The sequence below is a fragment of the Anabrus simplex genome, chromosome 3 (assembly GCF_040414725.1).
Source record: "Anabrus simplex isolate iqAnaSimp1 chromosome 3, ASM4041472v1, whole genome shotgun sequence".
NCBI lineage: Eukaryota > Metazoa > Arthropoda > Insecta > Orthoptera > Tettigoniidae > Anabrus > Anabrus simplex.
The window spans coordinates 432761786-432783083 of record NC_090267.1 but is presented as its reverse complement, the minus strand read 5'-3'; the positions used below and the strand labels follow the sequence as shown (position 1 = coordinate 432783083).

At 38.3% G+C, this 21298-nt stretch overlaps 1 protein-coding gene across 2 annotated transcripts in view; it reads left to right on the top strand.

The window, feature by feature from the left end:
* LOC136867400 (Bardet-Biedl syndrome 7 protein homolog) overlaps window positions 1–21298 on the top strand; it is a 65647-nt gene that overhangs the window by 17338 nt on the left and 27011 nt on the right. Inside the window, exons 6-10 of one of the 2 annotated variants that reach the window (XM_067144595.2) lie at window positions 14–206; window positions 4101–4185; window positions 5830–5941; window positions 8100–8217; window positions 19926–20051. In XM_067144595.2, the coding sequence (XP_067000696.2) occupies window positions 14–206; window positions 4101–4185; window positions 5830–5941; window positions 8100–8217; window positions 19926–20051 (634 nt within the window). Of the gene's footprint in view, window positions 1–13; window positions 207–4100; window positions 4186–5829; window positions 5942–8099; window positions 8218–19925; window positions 20079–21298 lie in introns of both variants that reach the window. The other variant, XM_067144594.2, reaches the window with a different exon arrangement.

The window sequence follows — 21298 nt, the reverse complement described above, 5'->3', positions numbered from 1 at the left end:
TGTTCTCTTACAGGAATGAAGTTAATCACAGATGGATTTTAAATGACGGAAAAAGACGCAGTGGAATTTTGTGTATGGATTGTTATGACATAACAGGTGATGGAGTACTTGATATCTTAGTTGGGCATCAGGATGGTTTAGTTGAAGTGTACTCATTTAGTGAAGAAGAACAAGATGGTTCGATAGTTGTGGAAAGGTTTTCTCACGTAAGTACATCTAAACATCTTATGCCTGTTTGTATTTTCAGGCTGTAGTTTGTATCATTCAGGATCCATTGAATTGTGTAAATAACTAGTTTTAATAAATAGAAGTACTGATGCAGTAGGACAGTCTATATTGATCAAAACTATCCATGCATCCTTCTGAACATGTAAACTTGAGCCTAGTCGCCAGTATGTCCGTTACTCCTGCTATGAGTGTTCGAGATACATAATGGGTGGAGCAAGGAAGTTTAGTAACTTTGAACATGGAATGGTATTGGTTGCCACATCATGAACATGGAATGGTATTGGTTGCCACATCACGAACATGGAATGGTATTGGTTGCCACATCACGAACATGGAATGGTATTGGTTGTCACCTCATGAACATGGAATGGTATTGGTTGTCACATCATGAACATGGAATGGTATTGGTTGTCACATCATGAACATGGAATGGTATTGGTTGTCACATCATGAACATGGAATGGTATTGGTTGTCACATCATGAACATGGAATGGTATTGGTTGCCACATCATGAACATGGAATGGTATTGGTTGTCACATCATGAACATGGAATGGTATTGGTTGTCACATCATGAACATGGAATGGTATTGGTTGTCACATCATGAACATGGAATGGTATTGGTTGTCACATCATGAACGTGGAATGGTATTGGTTGCCACATCACGAACATGGAATGGTATTGGTTGTCACATCACGAACGTGGAATGGTATTGGTTGCCACATCACGAACATGGAATGGTATTGGTTGCCACATCACGAACATGGAATGGTATTGGTTGTCACATCATGAACATGGAATGGTATTGGTTGTCACATCATGAACATGGAATGGTATTGGTTGTCACATCATGAACATGGAATGGTATTGGTTGTCACATCATGAACATGGAATGGTATTGGTTGTCACATCATGAACATGGAATGGTATTGGTTGCCACATCATGAACATGGAATGGTATTGGTTGTCACATCATGGAATGGTATTGGTTGTCACATCATGAACATGGAATGGTATTGGTTGTCACATCATGAACATGGAATGGTATTGGTTGTCACATCATGAACATGGAATGGTATTGGTTGTCACATCATGAACATGGAATGGTATTGGTTGCCACATCATGAACATGGAATGGTATTGGTTGCCACATCACTAAGCCTTTTCCATCTTTCTCAAGTTGCCTGGATAGACTGTTGGAGACATGGTTGTGGAGTGGGAATGGGAAGAGATAACCACAAACAAACAAAAACATAACAAACAAAAAAGCATGGAGACTAGGACAGTCATGTAAAAACACTGAAGGACAAGGACAATCTTGACATGTTCATACACTGCCCCCACTTTACCCCCACCCTTCTCACACTGCCCTGGCATTGTGTTCATCTTATTGTATGCCCCTTTTCATGTTCCTATTTCTATGACCTTACATTTCAGTTTTGTTTATCTTCTGTGTATGTTCCCTCCCATCTTTCTTCCCAGAAGCATAAATGCTTGACTCAGATGTAAGCTTTCAGTAACATAGTAGCTTTTTTGTGGCAAGAGAAAGAATTTAACAACAACTGGTGCCACTCCATACATCATCAAACCAAACACTGGAACAACATTTTTACTGTGCCTGCTGGCCTTCATCATTTTTTAATCCCTTACCAAAAATGAACACAAGAAAATATGAGGATGACAGACTCATCACTCATGAGTCATTCCTTGTGACTTTTCTCAAAGTCATTCATCAAAAAGATTATTCAGGAAATATGAAGAAGTCATTATTGATTCTCAGTTTGGATTGAGATTAGATTTGGGTCAGAGGAAAAATGCAGGCCTGCATTTTATTGATAATGAAGAAAGCCTTTGACAGTGTGCACCATCATAAACTTTTGGAAATTTTGAGAAGAATTAACATAGATTTAAAAGAATATTTGCTGTACAGAAAACTTGTATTGGCACCAGAGAGTTCATGTTAAGTCAGCGGCGTATGTGGGGGAAGATTGCTGGGGGTTTAGACCGCGCCTCATGGATTTTTACTAAAAGATAATATGCAGGAACTGACCATAAACAATAAACTAAATAAACATTTAGAGACATAATTGGAGAACCAACAGATTTGTAATTTACTTGTATCAGTGTCCTTATAATGACAAGTCATGTATGCACCTTCATTGCGTTCTACCATCATACTGTAACTACAACCCCCCCCCCCCAATTGGCCAATCCTGGCTATGCTACTATGTTAAGTTGATGACAAGGTGACTAGCACATTAAATATTGACATTCCAATCTCTCTACAAGACAGTTTTGCTTGGTGGACATTTAATCGGTACTACCTGTTTCTCAAATCATTACTGGTGGAGACCTGTGGAAACACTCTTGTGTACATCGGTTACTTTTCCTAAGGGAGGTTTTATGCTGTGTGGTCGCACTGTTAACGCAAGGTTGTGGGAGATGTGCAGTCTGTGTGCAAGCTGTGTGCAAGAGAGGCCACATGAGCCCAGTGTGCGTGTTAGTCTACAAACTGTATTTGGGTCTCTGATGCTGTTTCACACCAAATTCACACCACTAACACATGCATTTTCTTAACATGAAGTGTTTCAGATACAAACGTATGACTGAACAAGTGGCTGCATGGTTTGGGTACATAACTATCAGCTTGTATTCAGGAGATAGTGGATTTGAACAACATGTCTTGTTGAACCCTACTGTCGGCAGCCCTGAAGATGGTTTCCCATTTTCATACTTTAATTAGGGTCACGACCGCTTCTTTTCATTTCATAGCCCTTTCCTATCCCATCGTTGCCATAATACCTATCTGTGTCGGTGCGATATAGAACAAATCATATAAAAATGAAAAACAAATATATGATCTATGTAATGATGTCCATGATCCAGAGTACCCCTGGACAGTACTGTGTTCTTGACTTAACACTGTCAGTACTGGGTAGTTCTTCCAAGTTGTAATTCACTATTTAGTGAACAATGGAAACATTACCTCACAGAAATGTATTGAGCGATCTTCTCAAAGCTGGAAAAGTAATTTATATTGTACTAAAATTTTGTAAAGAAGATGAGGAAGAAGAAGAAGACAGGTTTAATATTTCCTCTCAATAAAACAAGTGCACAGGCAGCAAAAGCTGTGGACTATCCAAAATATTAGCCAAGAGTGTGACAAGTTTAAAAAGAATAAAAAACAAGTTGAAAGCCTGGGGAAGCGATAACTACTTCCCAAGAAAATCGATCTGGATGAATTTCACAAGTTAGTGGTTCGCAGATCATTCCTGTAATTTTATAAATAGAAAAAGTATATTCCAACTGTACAGAAATTAATGTAGTGAGAGAGAAAATTAATTTCCCTGGAACGAAAGTTGTTTTGAGAGTATCAAAGGGACTGAGCAGTAGTTATTGCTACTGAACATTCTTTGAAATTACACATTTTTTAGAGTATTGATTTTGAAGGGAATAACCTTATGAATATCAGGAAAAAGAAAATTATGCTCTATGCTGGCTGACTGTCTTTGTAGACAAATTCAGTTCTATCTTATCTTAGTTTCCTTCTTGCTCCACTCTTGCGGGCTTCTGTTCCTAACACGTGCATATCACACCTGCCTTCATTCACTTCTTGTCAACAACTTAGCCCTCACAAAACAATAATTTATAAAAGATCATCAGAAATTTGAACACCTTAGTAAATACCTCACATCAAAACAGCAACGATTCATGAAGCAGGTCATATATGAGATGTCTTTTAGATGCAGACATAAAGGACATGCAGTTTTTTTTTACATTTAGACATGACTAACCGTGGCCAAGGTTGTACCTGCAATCTTGAGGATAAGAACCTGGTTCTCTAAATAATTATTGTGGTTTATTTTTTAGGCTTGCAGTGAGAGCATTACATCAGTTCAAGGTGGAGTTGTTGGAAATGCTGGATTTGATGAAATTGTGGCCACTACATACACAGGTGAGAGTAGTATGGTTATTTTCTGTGTGTCTCATGATCTAGTGATCATAATCTACCTACTAAACCAAAACATGGGGCACTTGACTTCCCTCATGAGCTTCTAGGATAGTTTGAAAGAGGCCACCTTATCAAATTAAAGCAGTCATTTTTGCAAATAGCCTCTTTTTTAGACTGTGAGCAGTGTGAATACTCTAGAAGTGGAGGAGTACTAGATGAGAGGTTGGACATGTCGCATAATTTCTGAATAATCCTTTGGTGAACAAATGCCTATCAAGATGCTTTGCAGAACTCTCTCTCTGATAAGACTGAGTATATAGTATTACAAGAACACAGCCATTTGCTGTATAGAAAACTTGTATTGGCACCAGACAGTCCATTATCCTCAAGCCTCTCGGGTTTTTTTAAATATTTTTTATTTTTTACTTTTTTTTTTTAAGGGAGGGGAGAGCCTTATTTATCTTTTTGCCTCTACCTTTCCCTGCATTTATCCAATTTTCATCTTAACCCATAGTTCCGTTCTGTCAAGAAGGTCCCTCTGTGAGTGTTGAACAGCTGAACAGGTGCAGGATGCAATTGTCTATGCAAATTCCTTATGGTAATGATCCACAGAACACCTACATGCTGCGGTACATCTAGAAAAGTCTGCAAGCGCATGTGCAAATGTAGTTCTAGGACCCCATATTCCAACATGATAATGCATCTCCCCATACAGGCATCTCCAAAAACCGTAGAAGTAGTTCGTGGGACATAAAACCAAGAACATTATTATTCTCCTCGTCACACAGCTCAACTGCCTTCATGATGTAGACTTGCTACCTTGTTCGGCAATGTTTCTGGACCCATTGAGCATTAAAAGGAGAACAATAAAACTTGATTTCCACTTATTAAATAGGTGGAAATCAAAGTTTTATTTTTCTCCTTTTAACAGACTTTCAATACGGAAAAAATGAGGATTGTCTCTTGCAACCCAATGAGCATGTTTGGGTTCACATGAGAAGGTAGCTTTGGCTTTGGCCAGCATCGAATACGAGGGATTTGGAACATTAATTACAATGGCTGTGTCATGATCTTCCTCACGTGTACACCAGACATCTCTCTGCCTCGATGCTCGATTGTATAGCTGAATGTCTCAAAACTAGAGCCAGTATAACACCTCGCTGAATGCATAATGAAAGTGTGTGTTTCCCCGCAAAATATCCTTGTCGAGGTCTGCTATTGTAATGAGATTTTTATGCTATATGCCTATGCTCAGTTCCATGACATTGCTTTGGAGTGTTTTTTTTTTTTTTTTTTTTTTTTTTTTTTTTTTTTTTTTTTTTTTAATAATCGTACGTTAATGGTATAGTATAGTAGTGATTGTCTTAGAGATCCTCTGCAAACTTAACCACAGTAAGACCAGTAATTCCAGGGCTGTGTATTGTAAACATCATTTTATTTTCTAAATACTTTCACTATTTCTGTCACTTGATATATTGTGCAGCAGAAAATGTGTAATTTCTATTATTTTAACTATTCTTGCCTACAGAGTGCCTTGATTTTTGTGGAAAATATTTTATACCCTGCTACACCTACACCAAAGCATGCGTGCTTGCTCATATACAGTTCATGCATTGAATATAAGTGATTTGAGAATGTTTTATGCAGGTTGGCTCTTTGGGTTAACAACAGAAGTCATGGACAAACAAGTAGGTGTGGATACTCGTACAGGAAACCTTAGCATCTCTCAGGACGCAAGGATGAAGATAATGCGATTGAGGTACCTCAAGAACTGATTGCGCATGCTGATCATTGCTTTGATGAGCACTAACCTTGCACCATAACTCACAGTTTTAGCAGTTTCACTCCTTTGTTCTTTAACACTAATATTTACTCTGGTATTCAACAATAATTGAAGATGTGAGATTTAGATGCAGTTATACAAATTTAATCTTATGAAGCAGTTTCCAAATCATGTAAGTAACTTGTCTTACCATTGTCATCATCATCATCATCAACATGTGTGTTCTGTATAATTACAGACCCAGTACGTCTCCTTTCATTGTTCCCTATCTTCTGCTTTTCTTTTTATGTTCCCATAACTTCCTTCTTCCTGGTTATCTATGACTTTTGTATTCCTTCATCCTCTTTTCTTCCCTCCCTCAGGAGTTCTTTCCAGGATGCCCTTCAAAAAACTGCCTTTTATCAAATTACCATACTTTACCTATATTTTGCCATCACATATTACACGTACCCTAATTTTTGTTGTGGAATGAAGAGAGAAAAGTAATCCCTGCATACATCACGCATAGGTTGGACTTCAAGAATCAGTATAAATGTGACTAGAACACATCCTGTGGCATGCATGCTTGCATACAGTTCAAAGTCTAGCACTCTCGTGGTCTGGTTGCAAGCCCAGTAAATTTTTACAAAATGACTATAGATAGTTGGCCTAATATTTTTCTTCTTCTGTGCAGTAGAATGGAAGGCTGAATGGGCAGGAGTGTGTATACATTTCATACATTTGATAAATATTAAATTTCCTAATACTGAGCCTAATAAATGTAATATATTATATATTTTATGAAAGTGTAATGTTTTATTACTTTTTAAAAAAGAATGTTAGTTTTAATCAAGTTTGATTTCCTATTTCTTCACATATATGCCAGACCCCAATTTTTAAACTCAAAATATATGGGGGAAAAGTGCGGGATATATGTGAGGAAATGTGGCTTGTCCTCTTCAGGTCTTCTACATTTGTCACTGTTTTAATTACCGTCCTCTTGTCCCCTATTTTTGTTACCTTCATACTCTTAAACTTGTATCTCCATTTTATTTTAAGCATACTTCTCCATACCCACATTTTGAAGGCTGCCAATTTTGGTATTTCACTTTTCTTGATCGTCCAGGCTATGCTCTGTTGCCATTCTCTCCTCATCCCCAGTTCTCATCACTTTTCCCTTCACCGTTATTTTCTACCAAACTCACTTGGCACATCATCACCACTACTAATTGCTAATGTTACTCTGCTCACGGTTGCTCACCGGCATGGCAAGCTGACCAGGGAACAAATAGGAACATTGGCGGGGCAGTGACAAACAAATCTATATAGGCGCCGGGATGAGTGGCTCAGACGGTTGAGGTACTCGCCTTCTAACCCCAACTTGGCAGGGTCGATCCTGGCTCAGTCCGGTGATATTTGAAGGTGCTCAGATACATCAGCCTTGTGTCGATAGATTTCCTGGTACATAAAAGAACTTCTCTGTGACAAAATTCTGGCACCTCTATGTCTCCAAAAACCATCAAAAAGTAGTTATTGGGACATAAAAACAATATCGTTATTATCAATATAGGTCTAATACACAGGGCTTTGATTTCAACAATATTTTCAGTAAAGAGATGCATAAACATGTATGCAATATTAACTGTCACTTTTATTAACAATGTTGGTGTGAACAATTGCGAGAAAATACCAAGCCACTGCCATAGTGAATGCTACATTGATGGGAGTTGTCAAAAGATGACTACCACAGCAAAAGACTTGAGGTATGCTTCGATTTTCTCCTCATCCCCAATTCTCATCATTTTTCTCTTCTTTCCATTTAACTTAAGCTCAGTTTTGCTCCATTTTTACTGGCTTGTGGAGCATATTGTGTACTTCCTGAGTGATAATAATATAATGACAATGGTGTCAGCAAACCGAACAGAGCTTCCAATGCCAACACCTGTGTTTGGTTCCCAACATCCCTTTATAATTTCTTCTGCTGACAAACAGCAGCTCTGCCGAACTCCCTGTTCCCATTCCTAAACTGTTCTGATTTATACTCTCTTATTTGTGTCGATGCTTCTTTTTTCAGGTATAAGATCTGTATTACCCTTTTATCTTTCTACCTTGAATTCAGAAAAATATAACATTGTTTATTTGTTTCTGTTTGTAGGAGTGAAATTGACGAGATTGAACAAAGAGTTAACAGAGAACGAGATAGATACCAATCGGCAACGCTGGATAAAAGTGAAGGAATGTCTGCTATTCCATTTATTGCTATTAATGACCAGGTGTGTATGAAAATTTCAGCATAATTGTTTTATCTTTTAGATTGTAAAATCTGTTGGCTTGAATATAGAGAGAAATTAAATGGATAATGTAGTTGAATCTTCATTAAAGTAATTGATAGATTCCAAGATTGTTATAAAAACATCTCAGCTATCACTGCTCCCTACACTGGTTGAGAAAGGAGGTGGGTGTCTGTCATAACCTGGTGGGTACAAGTAATAAGTGGTGCATAGAAGTTGAGGTTGAAGGAATTGTAATGGTGTCTTGAGAGGAAGTGATCTTTCCTGATTAATATGATTTGCATGATTTATCAAGATTCTCGTTATTCCTCTGGAAACATAGGACATTGACAAAGCATTGCCATCTGGTCTTGCTGATGGCAGATCTCTTCACTTCATTCCAGGTCTTTCCTTCAACTGCCTCACTGTGGAGATATCTTTACAATGAGTGCATGGGTCTCCATTTTTTTTTCCTTTTCCCTTGCATGTTCCAGTCCAAAGAAAGATGGAAGACTCATAAAACTTATAGAAAAATTAGAAAGAGAAGGCTAGCACAGATGATAGGAATAAAATAGGCTCTGCCACATATGTCTCGCAAGCTGCAGGCCCTTGGTGGAACTGGGAGTGGGGTGTTTATGTACAAAGTCAGTTCTATATCAATTTCTAACACCATCTTAGCCACCTCATACTGGCTATGACAATGTTGTGATGTGTGCTTACGTCTGTATTTTGACATACGTGTCTGTGTTTGTGCTATAATTTTGAAGATATCTAGAAATGTTTATACTTTATGTTTTGAATGTAATTTTTATATGTGAGGGTTGTAAGTAAAATTGTGGCAACACTGCCAACACAATGTTGCACCACCACACATTCACCAGCAGGCTACGAAGGACATCAGCTGATGCTTGTGTCATTGTGAAGCAGTCTGTGCTGCAAGCGTTGTATACTGCCCTAACATATGTTTACAAAAGTAGAACAGTAATCATGGATGAAAATATTGGTGACCCATGGAAAAAATGCACAGGAATGACATCAAGGCTTACGAGAAGCCTGTGGCGATGATATAGTATCATATCAGAGTGTTGCACCATGGGTAAATGCATGAGAGTCAGGATGTTCTCATGGATTTATCCTGCACAGATCAGCCCATCCATTTCTGATGATCAGGTAGAGATAATGTGAGGCCTTATTTCCGTAGACCACTGATGGACCATCCAAGAGCTGTCCTTAGAAGTTGGGATTAGTCATAAATTGGTGTGGCATGTGCTTGAAGAATTTTCTCAGCCTGACAAAAATAGCATCCCATTGGGTTTCCTACCACTCACAGACATTCAAAATGGCTCTTCTTGACAGATATATTTCTGCAGCATGTTGTGATGATTCAATAAACATGGGCATGGGTGTATGAGCCTGAACTAAAGCAGCACTTAAATGAACAGTGAAACCCATAGAACACCTAGTTAGGTGCGAGGGTCATGTCATTTGTGGCATATAACATCAAAGGTGTCACCATTAGTCGTCCTGTATCTCAAGGTGGAACTGTAAATGCAGCACACTATCACTGTGTCCTTGAGCACCACTTGCATTCAGCTATGCGGCAGAAAGATCTACATTTCTTGAAAGATATTCCACCTTGCATCTTGCATGAAAATGAACGTTGCCATATGGTGGATTCAGCGACTACCATGTTGCACAGGTGATGTTGGGAAGTCTTGAGACATTCCCCATGTAACCCGGACTCTGAGTCCTTGCAACTTTTATTTGTACCCTTGGTTTAAAGAACTACTCCAAGGCATTAAGTTTCCTGATATTCCATCTGTGCTCTAAGCTGCACTTCACTGAAGGCATCCTACTGCTGCCACACATTTGGTAGAATGTCCAGAACTTCATCAGTAATTATGTTGAAGGGATGTAAAAGAATTTTGCTGATGACTGCATGAAACTTGTGGTAATTCACTGGCAAGAAAAAATATCCAAATATCCAAACACTGAAATAAGGAATGTAGAATACAAAAATGTTACCAATATATTTGTCGAGGTAACACATTTAATTGATTAAAGGTACAAGACTACAGGTTGACATCTGCACGAGAAAAGCTATCGCAAATGTGCCATGCTGTTCCATTAATAACCGGTGTAATCGCCTAACTGTTGAATGCAGACATGCAAACGTGCATGAATTGTGTTGTACAGGTGCCAGATGTCAGCTTGTGGGATGGAGTTCCGTGCCTATTGCACTTCATCAGTCAATACAATTCCGATTAATGCCAGTTGTGGATGACGCTGGAGTTGTCGTCCAATGATGTCCCATACTTGCTCAATTGGGGACAGATTGGGGGATCGAGCAGGCCAAGGCAACATGTCGACACTTTGTAGAGCATATTGGGTTACAACAGTGGCATGGGGGCGTGCATTATCCTGTTGGAAAATACCCCCAGGAATGCTTTTCATGAATGGCAGCACAACAGGTCGAATCACCAAATGGATGTACACATATGCAGTCAGGGTGTGGGATAACTACGAGTGCTCCTGCTGTCATAGAAATTCGCTCCCCATACCAGAACTCCCAGTGTAGGTTCAGTGTGTTAACGTTGCAGACAGGTGGAATGCTGGTGCTCACCTGGGCTCCTTCTAACCAACACACGGCCATTACTGGCACCAAGATAGAACCGGCTTTCATCAGAAAACACAACGGACCTCCATTCCATCCTCCAATGAGCTCTCGCTTGACACCACTGAAGTCGCAGACGGCGGTAGTTTGGAGTAGGTGGAATGCATGCTGCAGGGCATCTGGCTCAGAGATGCCCTTCAAGTAACTGATTTTGAACAGTTAATTGTGTCACTGTAGTGCCATCTGCCACTCAAATTGCTGCTGCAGACGCAGTCTGCTAAGCCACAGCCATACGCCGAATATGTTGGTCCTCCCTCTCGATGGTGCCACAGGGACGTCTGTAGCCCGGTCTTCTTGCGCGGGTACCTTCTCATGACCACTGCTGTCAGCACACATGCACACTGGAGACATTCCTGCCAAGTCATCCTGCAATAGCGCAGAAGGAAAATCCACCTTCATGTAGGCCTGTTATGTGGCCTCATTCAACCACAATGAGCTGTTGATATTGGCCTCTTCGTCTTTGTAAAGGCATTCTTGACCATCTCACAGTCACTCCGTCCAATCTCACAGGTAACTAACACTCTCGCACAGTACAGCCCATATTTAAAGCAAACCTGATATGTAACGTCATGGGCCCACTACTAGTGCCACGCTAATGCGATTTGCGGGAAATTTGAATCAACATCATCTTTCAGATGTATAAACACGCCTACCAATGTTCATTACCCGTAGAATGGGGCTCGCTTCAGGTGATGCGGCTGAAGCGAGCCAATTGGTGGGCGCGCATCATGTGAAGCGCGGAAAGTTTTAATTTTTTATCTCCATTACAAAACAAGCTGTAGGTTTGAAACTTTCTCCGTATTTTTTCACCTTCATGTATCTAAGCAGTTCTTGTCTGGGAATCCCCTTGTTATCTGCTACATAGCTGCGTAGCGCAAGAACAACCTATGTGACGCTTCGCGAGAAGCTCAGTCACTGTGCCGCGTAGAGCGTAGTATTGCGTGTCTCGGCGTGAATGTTGTCCGCTCTCATAAGTTGTTTTGTTGGTAGATAAATTTATCTTGTGATTTATTGTTTTAATTCTGCATGTAGCGTTTCCTACTTGTTGTGAACATGTCCAAAAGAATTATAGATCTTCCGATTTATGATATACGGGATATTCTGGAACTCAGTGAGGAAGATAGTTGCAGTGATTTTAGTTTAGATAGTAATGGTGAAACTATCCCTCTATTAGATGCTCCAAGCACGAGTGCTTCCGTCGGAGTAGGTCAGCTGCCTAGAGGCCGTGGACAGGTGTCGAGTTCGAGCTCTGATGAGAGTAGCGAGTCAGAAAGTGAGAGCGATTTGCCTCCTACTCCACCTAGTGACTGAGATTTAAGGGGATGTAGGAGATCCCGATTTCCAGCTACATACCAAAGTAGAATTCAGGGAGAGCTTTTAAATTTAAAAGAACCGGACGAAATATATGAGCATTTCATTGATGATGAACTGTGCAAACTTATTTCAGAGCAAACTAATCTGTACGCTCAGCAGTCAATACAAGCTAGTATAGGAACAGCTTAAATGAAGAAGCAGGGAGAGGGATTGGGTTCCTACTAACAAGGAAGAAATAAAACTTTTATTTGGGTTAGTTTTTCTTCAGGGTATAATTCAAAAGCCGAAGCTGTCTCATTATTTTTCATGTAATAGATTGTTTGCTACGCCCGTGTTTTACGAGACCATGTCCGAGAAACGTTTTTTCCTTCTCCTGAAATTTTTACATTTCTCAGATAATGAGGCTTACGATCGGCAAGTATCCCCAAAACTCTACAAAGTGAAGCCAGTTTTAGACATTCTTGTATCAAAATTTAAAATTTCCTATTTGCCAGACGATCGTCTATCGATTGACGAACGTTTACTCCTTTGGAAAGGTCGCTTCGGGTGGAAAATGTACATTCCGAAGAAGAAAGCACGCTTCGGGATGGAATCTTTTAAATTATGGGAGGCTAAAACAGGATATGTGTGGAATATCCTGTGGTACACAGGCAAGGAAACTGAGCTAGTAAATGAGGTTTGTGGGGTAGATATTTCTCAGTATACCAAGCCCTCGAAAGTTGTGTTTGCTCTAGCTGAACCTCTTCTAAACAAAGGATACCTCATAGCTCTAGATAATTATTGCAGTAGCCCGGAACTCTTCGATCAGCTCAATGAGTTTTAGACAGACGCTGTCGGTACTGTAAAATCCAACAGAAAAGAATCTGCCAAAGGCCATCATGGGAAAAAAGTTGAAAAAAGGTGGGGTGGCTTTTGCCTATAAAAACAAACTCATGGCCTTGAAGTGGAAAGACAAGAGAGATGTCTGCATGCTGAGTAGTATTCATGATGCCGAAATGTGCACTGTTCTAAACAAGAAAGGAGAAACCAAAGAGAAGCCGGTCGTATGTATTGAATACAATGACTCAATGGGAGGGGTGGACTTATCGGACCAATGTATCGTACCATACAGTACGGCGAGAAAAAGAATGAAAAAATATTACCACAAGATTTTTAGACACCTACTGGACATAACAGTGTTCAATGCTTTCGCGATATACAAGAAACACGGCGGTAAATTCATTCAGCTGGAGTTTCGTGTTCAAATTGTGCAGAAACTATTTCAGAAGTATGCGAACGCTACCCCTAACGCAGCCCTGCCAATTCGATCAGTGAGACCCGCACCCATTGACTTGTCAACTCGATTCTAGGGAAGACATTTTCCAGACTTCAATCCAGCCTCAAAATCAAGACTGCACGCAAATAAGAGATGCATTGTTTGCGTGGCGTAAGGCCAGTGGCGGGATACTCAGTATTGTTGTGTAGTATGCAATGTCGCTTTGTGTCCCTCTCCTTGCTTCAGGCTATACCATACAGCTGAAGTATGATCATTGCAAATATGCCAGCAAGTCTCAGGTTCCATGCTCAGGGAATTTGAGAAGCTTGTAGTCAACACTCGGTGACCGCTGTACAATCTGTGTGCCGGCGACTATCAGTGACCATCCTGAAATAGTTTTTTCAATTTTTTTTCCAGTAATTTGTTATAGTTATTGAGTGTAAATAATTAATGTAAATAGTGCTGAACAGTGTAGTATAATTTTATGTACTGTGGTGACAAAATTGTGCTGAATAAAATCATGGATTACTTGCTGCCCTCTACAATGGCAAGTTATAGGCCTACATGGCGAGTACAATTTTCTATTTTATTTCAGGAAAACATGATATTTGAGTGAATGTGTCTCTATTATTTGGAGTATTTGATCATTTTTCATTTGTGTGTTACGCATTTCAAAGATGAATTAATATAAGCAACACAAATAATACTCCGAATTGGAGTAAATATGAAATGGCACATATGCAATTTTTGCACTGACACTGGATGAATTGAAAAATCGTTTTAATTGTAAATAATAACGCAATTTACACTGCAATGTATAATTTTATGCTAAGTTTAATATAATATTTAAGCGTGTATAGGTTGGCAAAAACTATTTCTTTTTTAAATAAAAATTTTACTGAAAATGATTCCCCACCATGCAGGAATTTCTCGTATATGACCTCCCCACTTAGCGGGTTAATCTAGCACAACCCCTTCTTGGTGTTTGGATATTTTTTTCTGCCAGTATATCTGTGTTGCCACTGTTTTATTTACAACCATCATGGAAAGATAGGAACATGAGTAGGAACACATAATAGAACAAGCACAGTCACAGATCAAGTCATAAATAGAAAGACAGGAATAATGAAAGGACAATCTCTATGTCTTCATACACTACTGTCTACAGGCAGATTGGCTCTCTCCTTGTCAGTCCCAGATCTTCTACATCAATTTTTCTCAGCCTCTGACCAGCTTGTTTCTGCTTCCCGGCTTCATCAGGGGGCTCATTGAGGGGCTATCTTGACAGATCTTCAGTCTTGATGTGGGAAGTGTAGGATAGCAAGAAAGCTGGATAAAGAGAGGAAAAGCAAAGAGACAAAAATATATGGTTGAACATGGGTGATAAAAGAGTAAGAACACAGGACAAGTACAAAAGGAGAAAAGGATCCCAATGGGTTATTTACATTATTATTTGCATGTAGTAGAATATACATTTTATATAATTTATTTATGTTTTTTACATAGAGCAGAATGGGGCTTTACTAAGAAAATGTGATTTGATTATATTACCTACTGGGACTAGTTCAAAGCAAATATTCAGCAATTGTTGTGTGCTTTCATATCTCACTATAGTTGGACATTTGTTTTGATAATCATCAGGGGAAAAAAATTAAGAATTTTCCACAAATTAATTTCACTACTGATATCCATTGACTTCCTTAATTCATTCAAAGGAAAGAGTAACTTTTAGAGAGAGGTGCTGTCTTCCTGTAAATATTGGTGAAAAAATTGACCTCTGGTACCTCACAATAACCAGTGTACTAAGCTAAACATTAAATATGTTGGCTAGTATTGTTTTTATAAATAAACTAACTGTTGTATACCCACATAATCAAAGAATGCAGGACTAGAAAATAAAATGGCAGTGCTAGTGACTTTGCTTTTGCAGCTCCAGAGGCTATAAATGCTTACAATATAGTGATTATTTTGATCCACCTATTCAATACAAATTTGTTTTGTGTTGCATAATACTACAACACAAATTTACAGCAACATGTTTCGCTTTATTTACAAGCATCTTCAGCCTACATAATTGTCTCAAGGTTAAGACCTGTCATAATTGGATTGTTTTTACAAATTTTTTGCTTGAGTATAAATCCATGTTTAGTAATAATGTGTAAAAAACATAGGAATTGTGTACACATTAAAAGTATGACAGTGTGAATTACAACGTTGAATTGAAGTAACCCTTAATACTAAAATACAATGACGTCCAAAACATAGCAAGTACAATTTAAAAATTTGGTTAAAATTGTTTTCACAATTACAATGTTGAATTGGAGTAACCCTTAATTCTAAAATACATTAAAGTCCAAGAGGCTATAAGCAAAGCAAAGCAAAGTCACCTCCGTACAGGCCATGAAGGCCCTTGGGGGAGTGGAAGGTAAAGGCTTCCACCATTGTTAACCACGGCACATGATGGGGTAGAGTGGTTAGCTCTACGCCCGGCCGCCTTTGCCCCCAGGAATTAACCTGGTACTCATTTTTGGTGTAGGCTGAGTGAACCTCAGGACTATATGCACCTCCAGAAGTGGAAATCTCCTTTCTTAAATTTTACGACTTCCTGACGGGGATTCGAACCCACGTCCTTCCGGGCGAACCGAGCACGCCTTTACCGCCTCGGCCAGGCAGCCCCTATCCAGAGGCTATAGACTATATAAACAATTTGGACATACGTATATAGTGTAGATCTTATAACAATAGATGCTGTATCTCTAGCCATACGCTAAATAAATAAACCCATCACTGATGGTTAGTTTTTGTAATTGTAGCAGTAATGCCACTTAACAGAGATTTGCGATGGCAGAAGAGACAAAGTACACCTCAAGTAACAACAATATTCTATCAGTGTAATTTTTTAAATTCAGTAATAAGTTTTAAGAGCTGTGGACATTGTAACTTATCACATATATTTTCTTCCAGATTGACAGTATTGGCCATTCAGCTCCTCTAGCTGTTTACGATTCCTTTTTCTCAAATTCTTTGAGTATCCTTCGTTTAGAATTTTCTTCTCATTTCAGTAGTCATCTTCATTATATTCCTTGTAGCAGCTGTTGGCATCTACATAATAATAACAGTAATAAAAGAATGAAATAGAAAAATATGAAATTAAATAAACAAATTTAATGCCAAGTTCACGTAAATCAGAAAAATTAGATGTATGGCTATTCAGGCGTTTGCTCTATTAACCAGCGTTTCGTCTTAGGTCTGACACTAGACTCTTCAGAGTGGGATGTGTCAGACCCTACCCACTGACGCTGGGGTGTATGCAGGTGAACTTATCAGAAGCCTATTTAAGAGGCACAGTCTGATAACTGCATATGGGAGATAAAACTCCACAATGGAATTAATGCCCGCCTAGCAATTCCGAATGGAAATTCTAAGTTCCCATGGAGGGAATTAGATATTTTTCTACCAATAGAGCATAACAAAAATCAGAAAAATTAGATGTATGGCTATTCAGGCATTTGCTCTATTAACCAGCGTTTCGTCTTAGGTCTGACACTAGACTCTTCAGAGTGGGATGTGTCAGACCCTACACACTGACGCTGGGGTGTATGCAGGTGAACTTATCAGAAGCCTATTTAAGAGGCACAGTCTGATAACTGCATATGGGAGATAAAACTCCACAATGGAATTAATGCCCGCCTAGCAATTCTGAATGGAAATTCTAAGTTCTCATGGAGGGAATTAGATATTTTTCCACCAATAGAGCATAACAAAAATCAGAAAAATTAGATGTATGGCTATTCAGGCGTTTGCTCTATTAACCAGCGTTTCGTCTTAGGTCTGACACTAGACTCTTCAGAGTGGGATGTGTCAGACCCTACCCCCTGACGCTGGGGTGTATGCAGGTGAACTTATCAGAAGCCTATTTAAGAGGCACAGTCTGATAACTGCATATGGGGGGCATTAATTCCATTGTGGAGTTTTATCTCCCATATGCAGTTATCAGACTGTGCCTCTTAAATAGGCTTCTGATAAGTTCACCTGCATATACCCCAGCATCAGTGGGTAGGGTCTGACACATCCCTCTCTGAAGAGTCTAGTGTCAGACCTAAGACGAAACGCTGGTTAATAGAGCAAACGCCTGAATAGCCATACATCTAATTTTTCTGATTTTTGTTATGCTCTATTGGTGGAAAAATATCTAATTCCCTCCATGGGAACTTAGAATTTCCATTCCAAGTTCACATTGCGGCAACTTTTAACTTATAGGTTTAACGACGACAACTATGAAAGGATCGTGGAAAGTGAAAGGAACCCTAATGAGGGTATGAGATCGTATCTCATTGCGGGGAAAGAGAAATGCGCGGCGCACACCCTTGAGCTCAAATGTATTAAAAATTAACAAATGAAAAAATACAATTTCAAATGAAACAAAACAAATGACATAACCATTGACAATTAAGCATTTTAAAAAGAAATTAAATAAATCTATAAGGCACAAACTGTAATCTTCTGACATTATGGATAAACTTTAACATAATTACAGTAAGGCAAACACCACAAACAGTTAAATTATTGATTACAACTACAGCTCTTCTGATAGTGGATTAAGTTACTAATTTAGAACCAAATACGAGTTGCCTAGAAAAACACAAATATTGCTGTGACCCTCCATCGAGGCCCGGTCATTCAAAAATTAAAATTGGTGAATGTGGAAGTCTAGAGGAAAACTCTGTTGTGCAAAAACGAATTACATTATCTCCGAAAGTTACATAAAACAAGAGAAGCCCGAAACACAAGAATAAATTTAACTGAAGTGAAAAGCAATCGCTTACCGTAAGAGACCGGGGACCCAAAGCGGGATGGACGCAAAACGCGTCTGCCCGCTGAGGCGATCAGAATTCAAAGACGTGGACAAAAATTGCCTTGCTCACACAAGGAGCCCAAAACAGGAAATCATGCGATTACAAGGTAACCAATAACAACACCTTAGATTGCCACATTCACCAATGAAGAAAGCTGTTATTCTGGCCAATTAAATTACCCTACCATATATGGACAAGTTCTAGAGAGTTTGATTACGAAACATAGCAATTTCATTATCGAAACCTCCACGTGGCAGTACAAGCTGACACAAAAGTTGGTTATCAATTTTAGATGCCATTTACAACAGACCGATGACAACCACAACTACAGGAAATTTCAAATACCCAGATCTCTTTGAACATAAATCTCCTCATACCCATCAGTTACAATAATTTAAAAAAAAAATAGCTTTCAATATATTCTTCAGTAATGTCTTTGCCGAGAGTCCTAAAAACCTTATTCTAATTAACATTTTCTAATTCACATAAATTCTCAAAACATAAATTTCTTTGCATAACACTGCCTGACAAGGATTTCTGTGGCTTCACTGATCTCTGCACATCGCAAATTTCAATATTGGTCGCATTTTTATAGATTGAAACTTCTTTATGACTACAATGTCTTTTTCTCCACATTTCCAAATTTCGATAACTAAAGAAAATGATGATTGACATTTTAATGTCCTTAAAGTCTTATCTTGAGGCTTCCGTAAATTTCATATTTAAAAAATATACAATAATATTTAAAACACAAAGCTCTTGATGACTGTTCAAACCGCCACATTCCTGATTAATAGGTCTAAATGACCATATGATTTTGTAGCTTATAAAATCAGTCTCAACAATCACTATCATTGTCATCAGGTTCTCCATTACCATTTCTTCGTCAGTGATGTTTGGCGTTGATGGACTTGGTAATAAAAATCTAAGTTCATAAATGTTTCCTGCAATAAAAATTGTGTCAAATATAAATAATTGGAGATTAGATTTCCAATTATTATTGTTAAGTACATTCTTGAGATAGAACTAACATTTCTGGAGATATTTAGAAGTTTGTGAAAAGTGTAATAATTGTGAATGTCTCCATTATTTCATGTGTGGGTAAAAAAAACAACATAAAATGTAATATATCAAGAATAACATTTTACACAACTTTTATCAAGTAAATTTTTTTGACACAGCTAATATTAATGGAAATATCTGACATTTCCTGTATGGCCTATTAAAATTACTATGCCACACTGTATACTAATCACATAGTATTGTGCACACTCTTGCTATCCCTGAACAAAAATACAGGTTTGGGAAATTCTGCTATGCCGTTTTCCAGTCATGTGACAGACAAAAAATTGAACTATTTTCAATACATGTGAAGTTTGTTGTAAAAATTTGAAGTTTGTAGACAAAATTATACTTCTAAAATGTTCTTTCCTCAGTTTTTTGTTACTGGATCAATTGTTTTAATTTCCTCAGCATCTGATTCTGGGAAAGGAATGTCCTTAGTTTTGCTTATAGAATTATGGTCACCCTATGTATACTTCAGTTTGCCAATGAGTGAAGCTTTCAAGAATAAGATTCACCTTTTGTAATTATAAATATTTTATATTTTCAGATAACATTATGTAAAGAGGATGCGTCCTATCTGTTGACATTGGAAGTTCAAACTGCTATTGACAATGTTCTGCTACAGAGTGATGTGCCTGTAGACCTCCTGGACTTGGAGAGGAACTCTGCTGTAGTGAGTTACAGTGCTTGTGAGCCTGATGTAAGTACTGGGATGTCATTCAGTCCTCCTTTATTTAATTTTTTTATTTTTCCAAGTCTGTCCTTATTAAGACTGGAAGCATTCCAAGGACTATGGGAAACAGCGTCTGAGAATTTAAATAAACATTCTGTTCCATTTTACATCTTGCTGACAGCAGAGGTCACAGTAATTTGTAACATACATCTTTGTCATTTTGCTCATATCTTTCTTCACCTTGGTCAAGTCCTACCCCTATACCTCCAGACTTGTTTGTGGTAAGTTCTTCAATAGTTCTGTAGAAGTTACTCTTATTTGAATACTGTTGGTTAGTTTTGTATCATTAAAGGGGGAAATACTTAAGAATAAAAACATTACACCAGACAGTTACAGGCTGGATAGTTAATTGATGGATGAACTGAGAAATAGAAAATGCCTTGGCACAGTACTTGTTAAGAGACCAATATTATCTCATCTCTTGTACTGGAAGGAAAGAGTAGATAGAATTACATATCAATATCTCTCACTTTCTTTGTCACAACCGATTGCATACCATAGTTAACTAGGTGATCAGCTGCTATGAATTGTCATTTAAGGGTGTTGAAACGCAAAAACCACAGGTCAGTAAATTTAGTGGTATATTCAAGAACTCCTTTCCAGGACAAAAGTCTGTCACTATGATGCCTCTTTGATAGACAATATTAAACACACAGCCTTTACATTAGTAGCAGTAGTGTCATCACATCTTCAAGATATCATAAGCTTCTCATAATCATCTTGTGTAATAACAAAGTATGATGGCTCTGAGGATACACTGTTGTATTAATGGTGTAGCTCCTCTCATCTGTATGCATGCTGTGGTCATGTAGTTTATCATCTAAATCATCTGATTGGCACATTTAATAAAATGTAGCATACCAGGCTACCTTTTATATAAAAATATTGCATCCATCTACAAACAACAGACAGACAATAGAGCCAAGTTCTTAAATTATCTAGCCGCGAAAGTTATCTTTTTCCGCATGATCTTATGCCTTTGTATCTTCCCTCGAATGACGATCTGTAATACTGATAGATTTTTTAGATTATTTTTCTTTTGTAATGGAAGTGATTTTTTCTTCAGTTCCGACTTAGTTAATTTAGAACTGTGATGTTCTTCAGCCTGTTGAAACTAATTCGTATTATTTTTCAAATGTATTTTCTACATTTATACTGAATTAGTTTAGACAGACTGAAGAACTTCA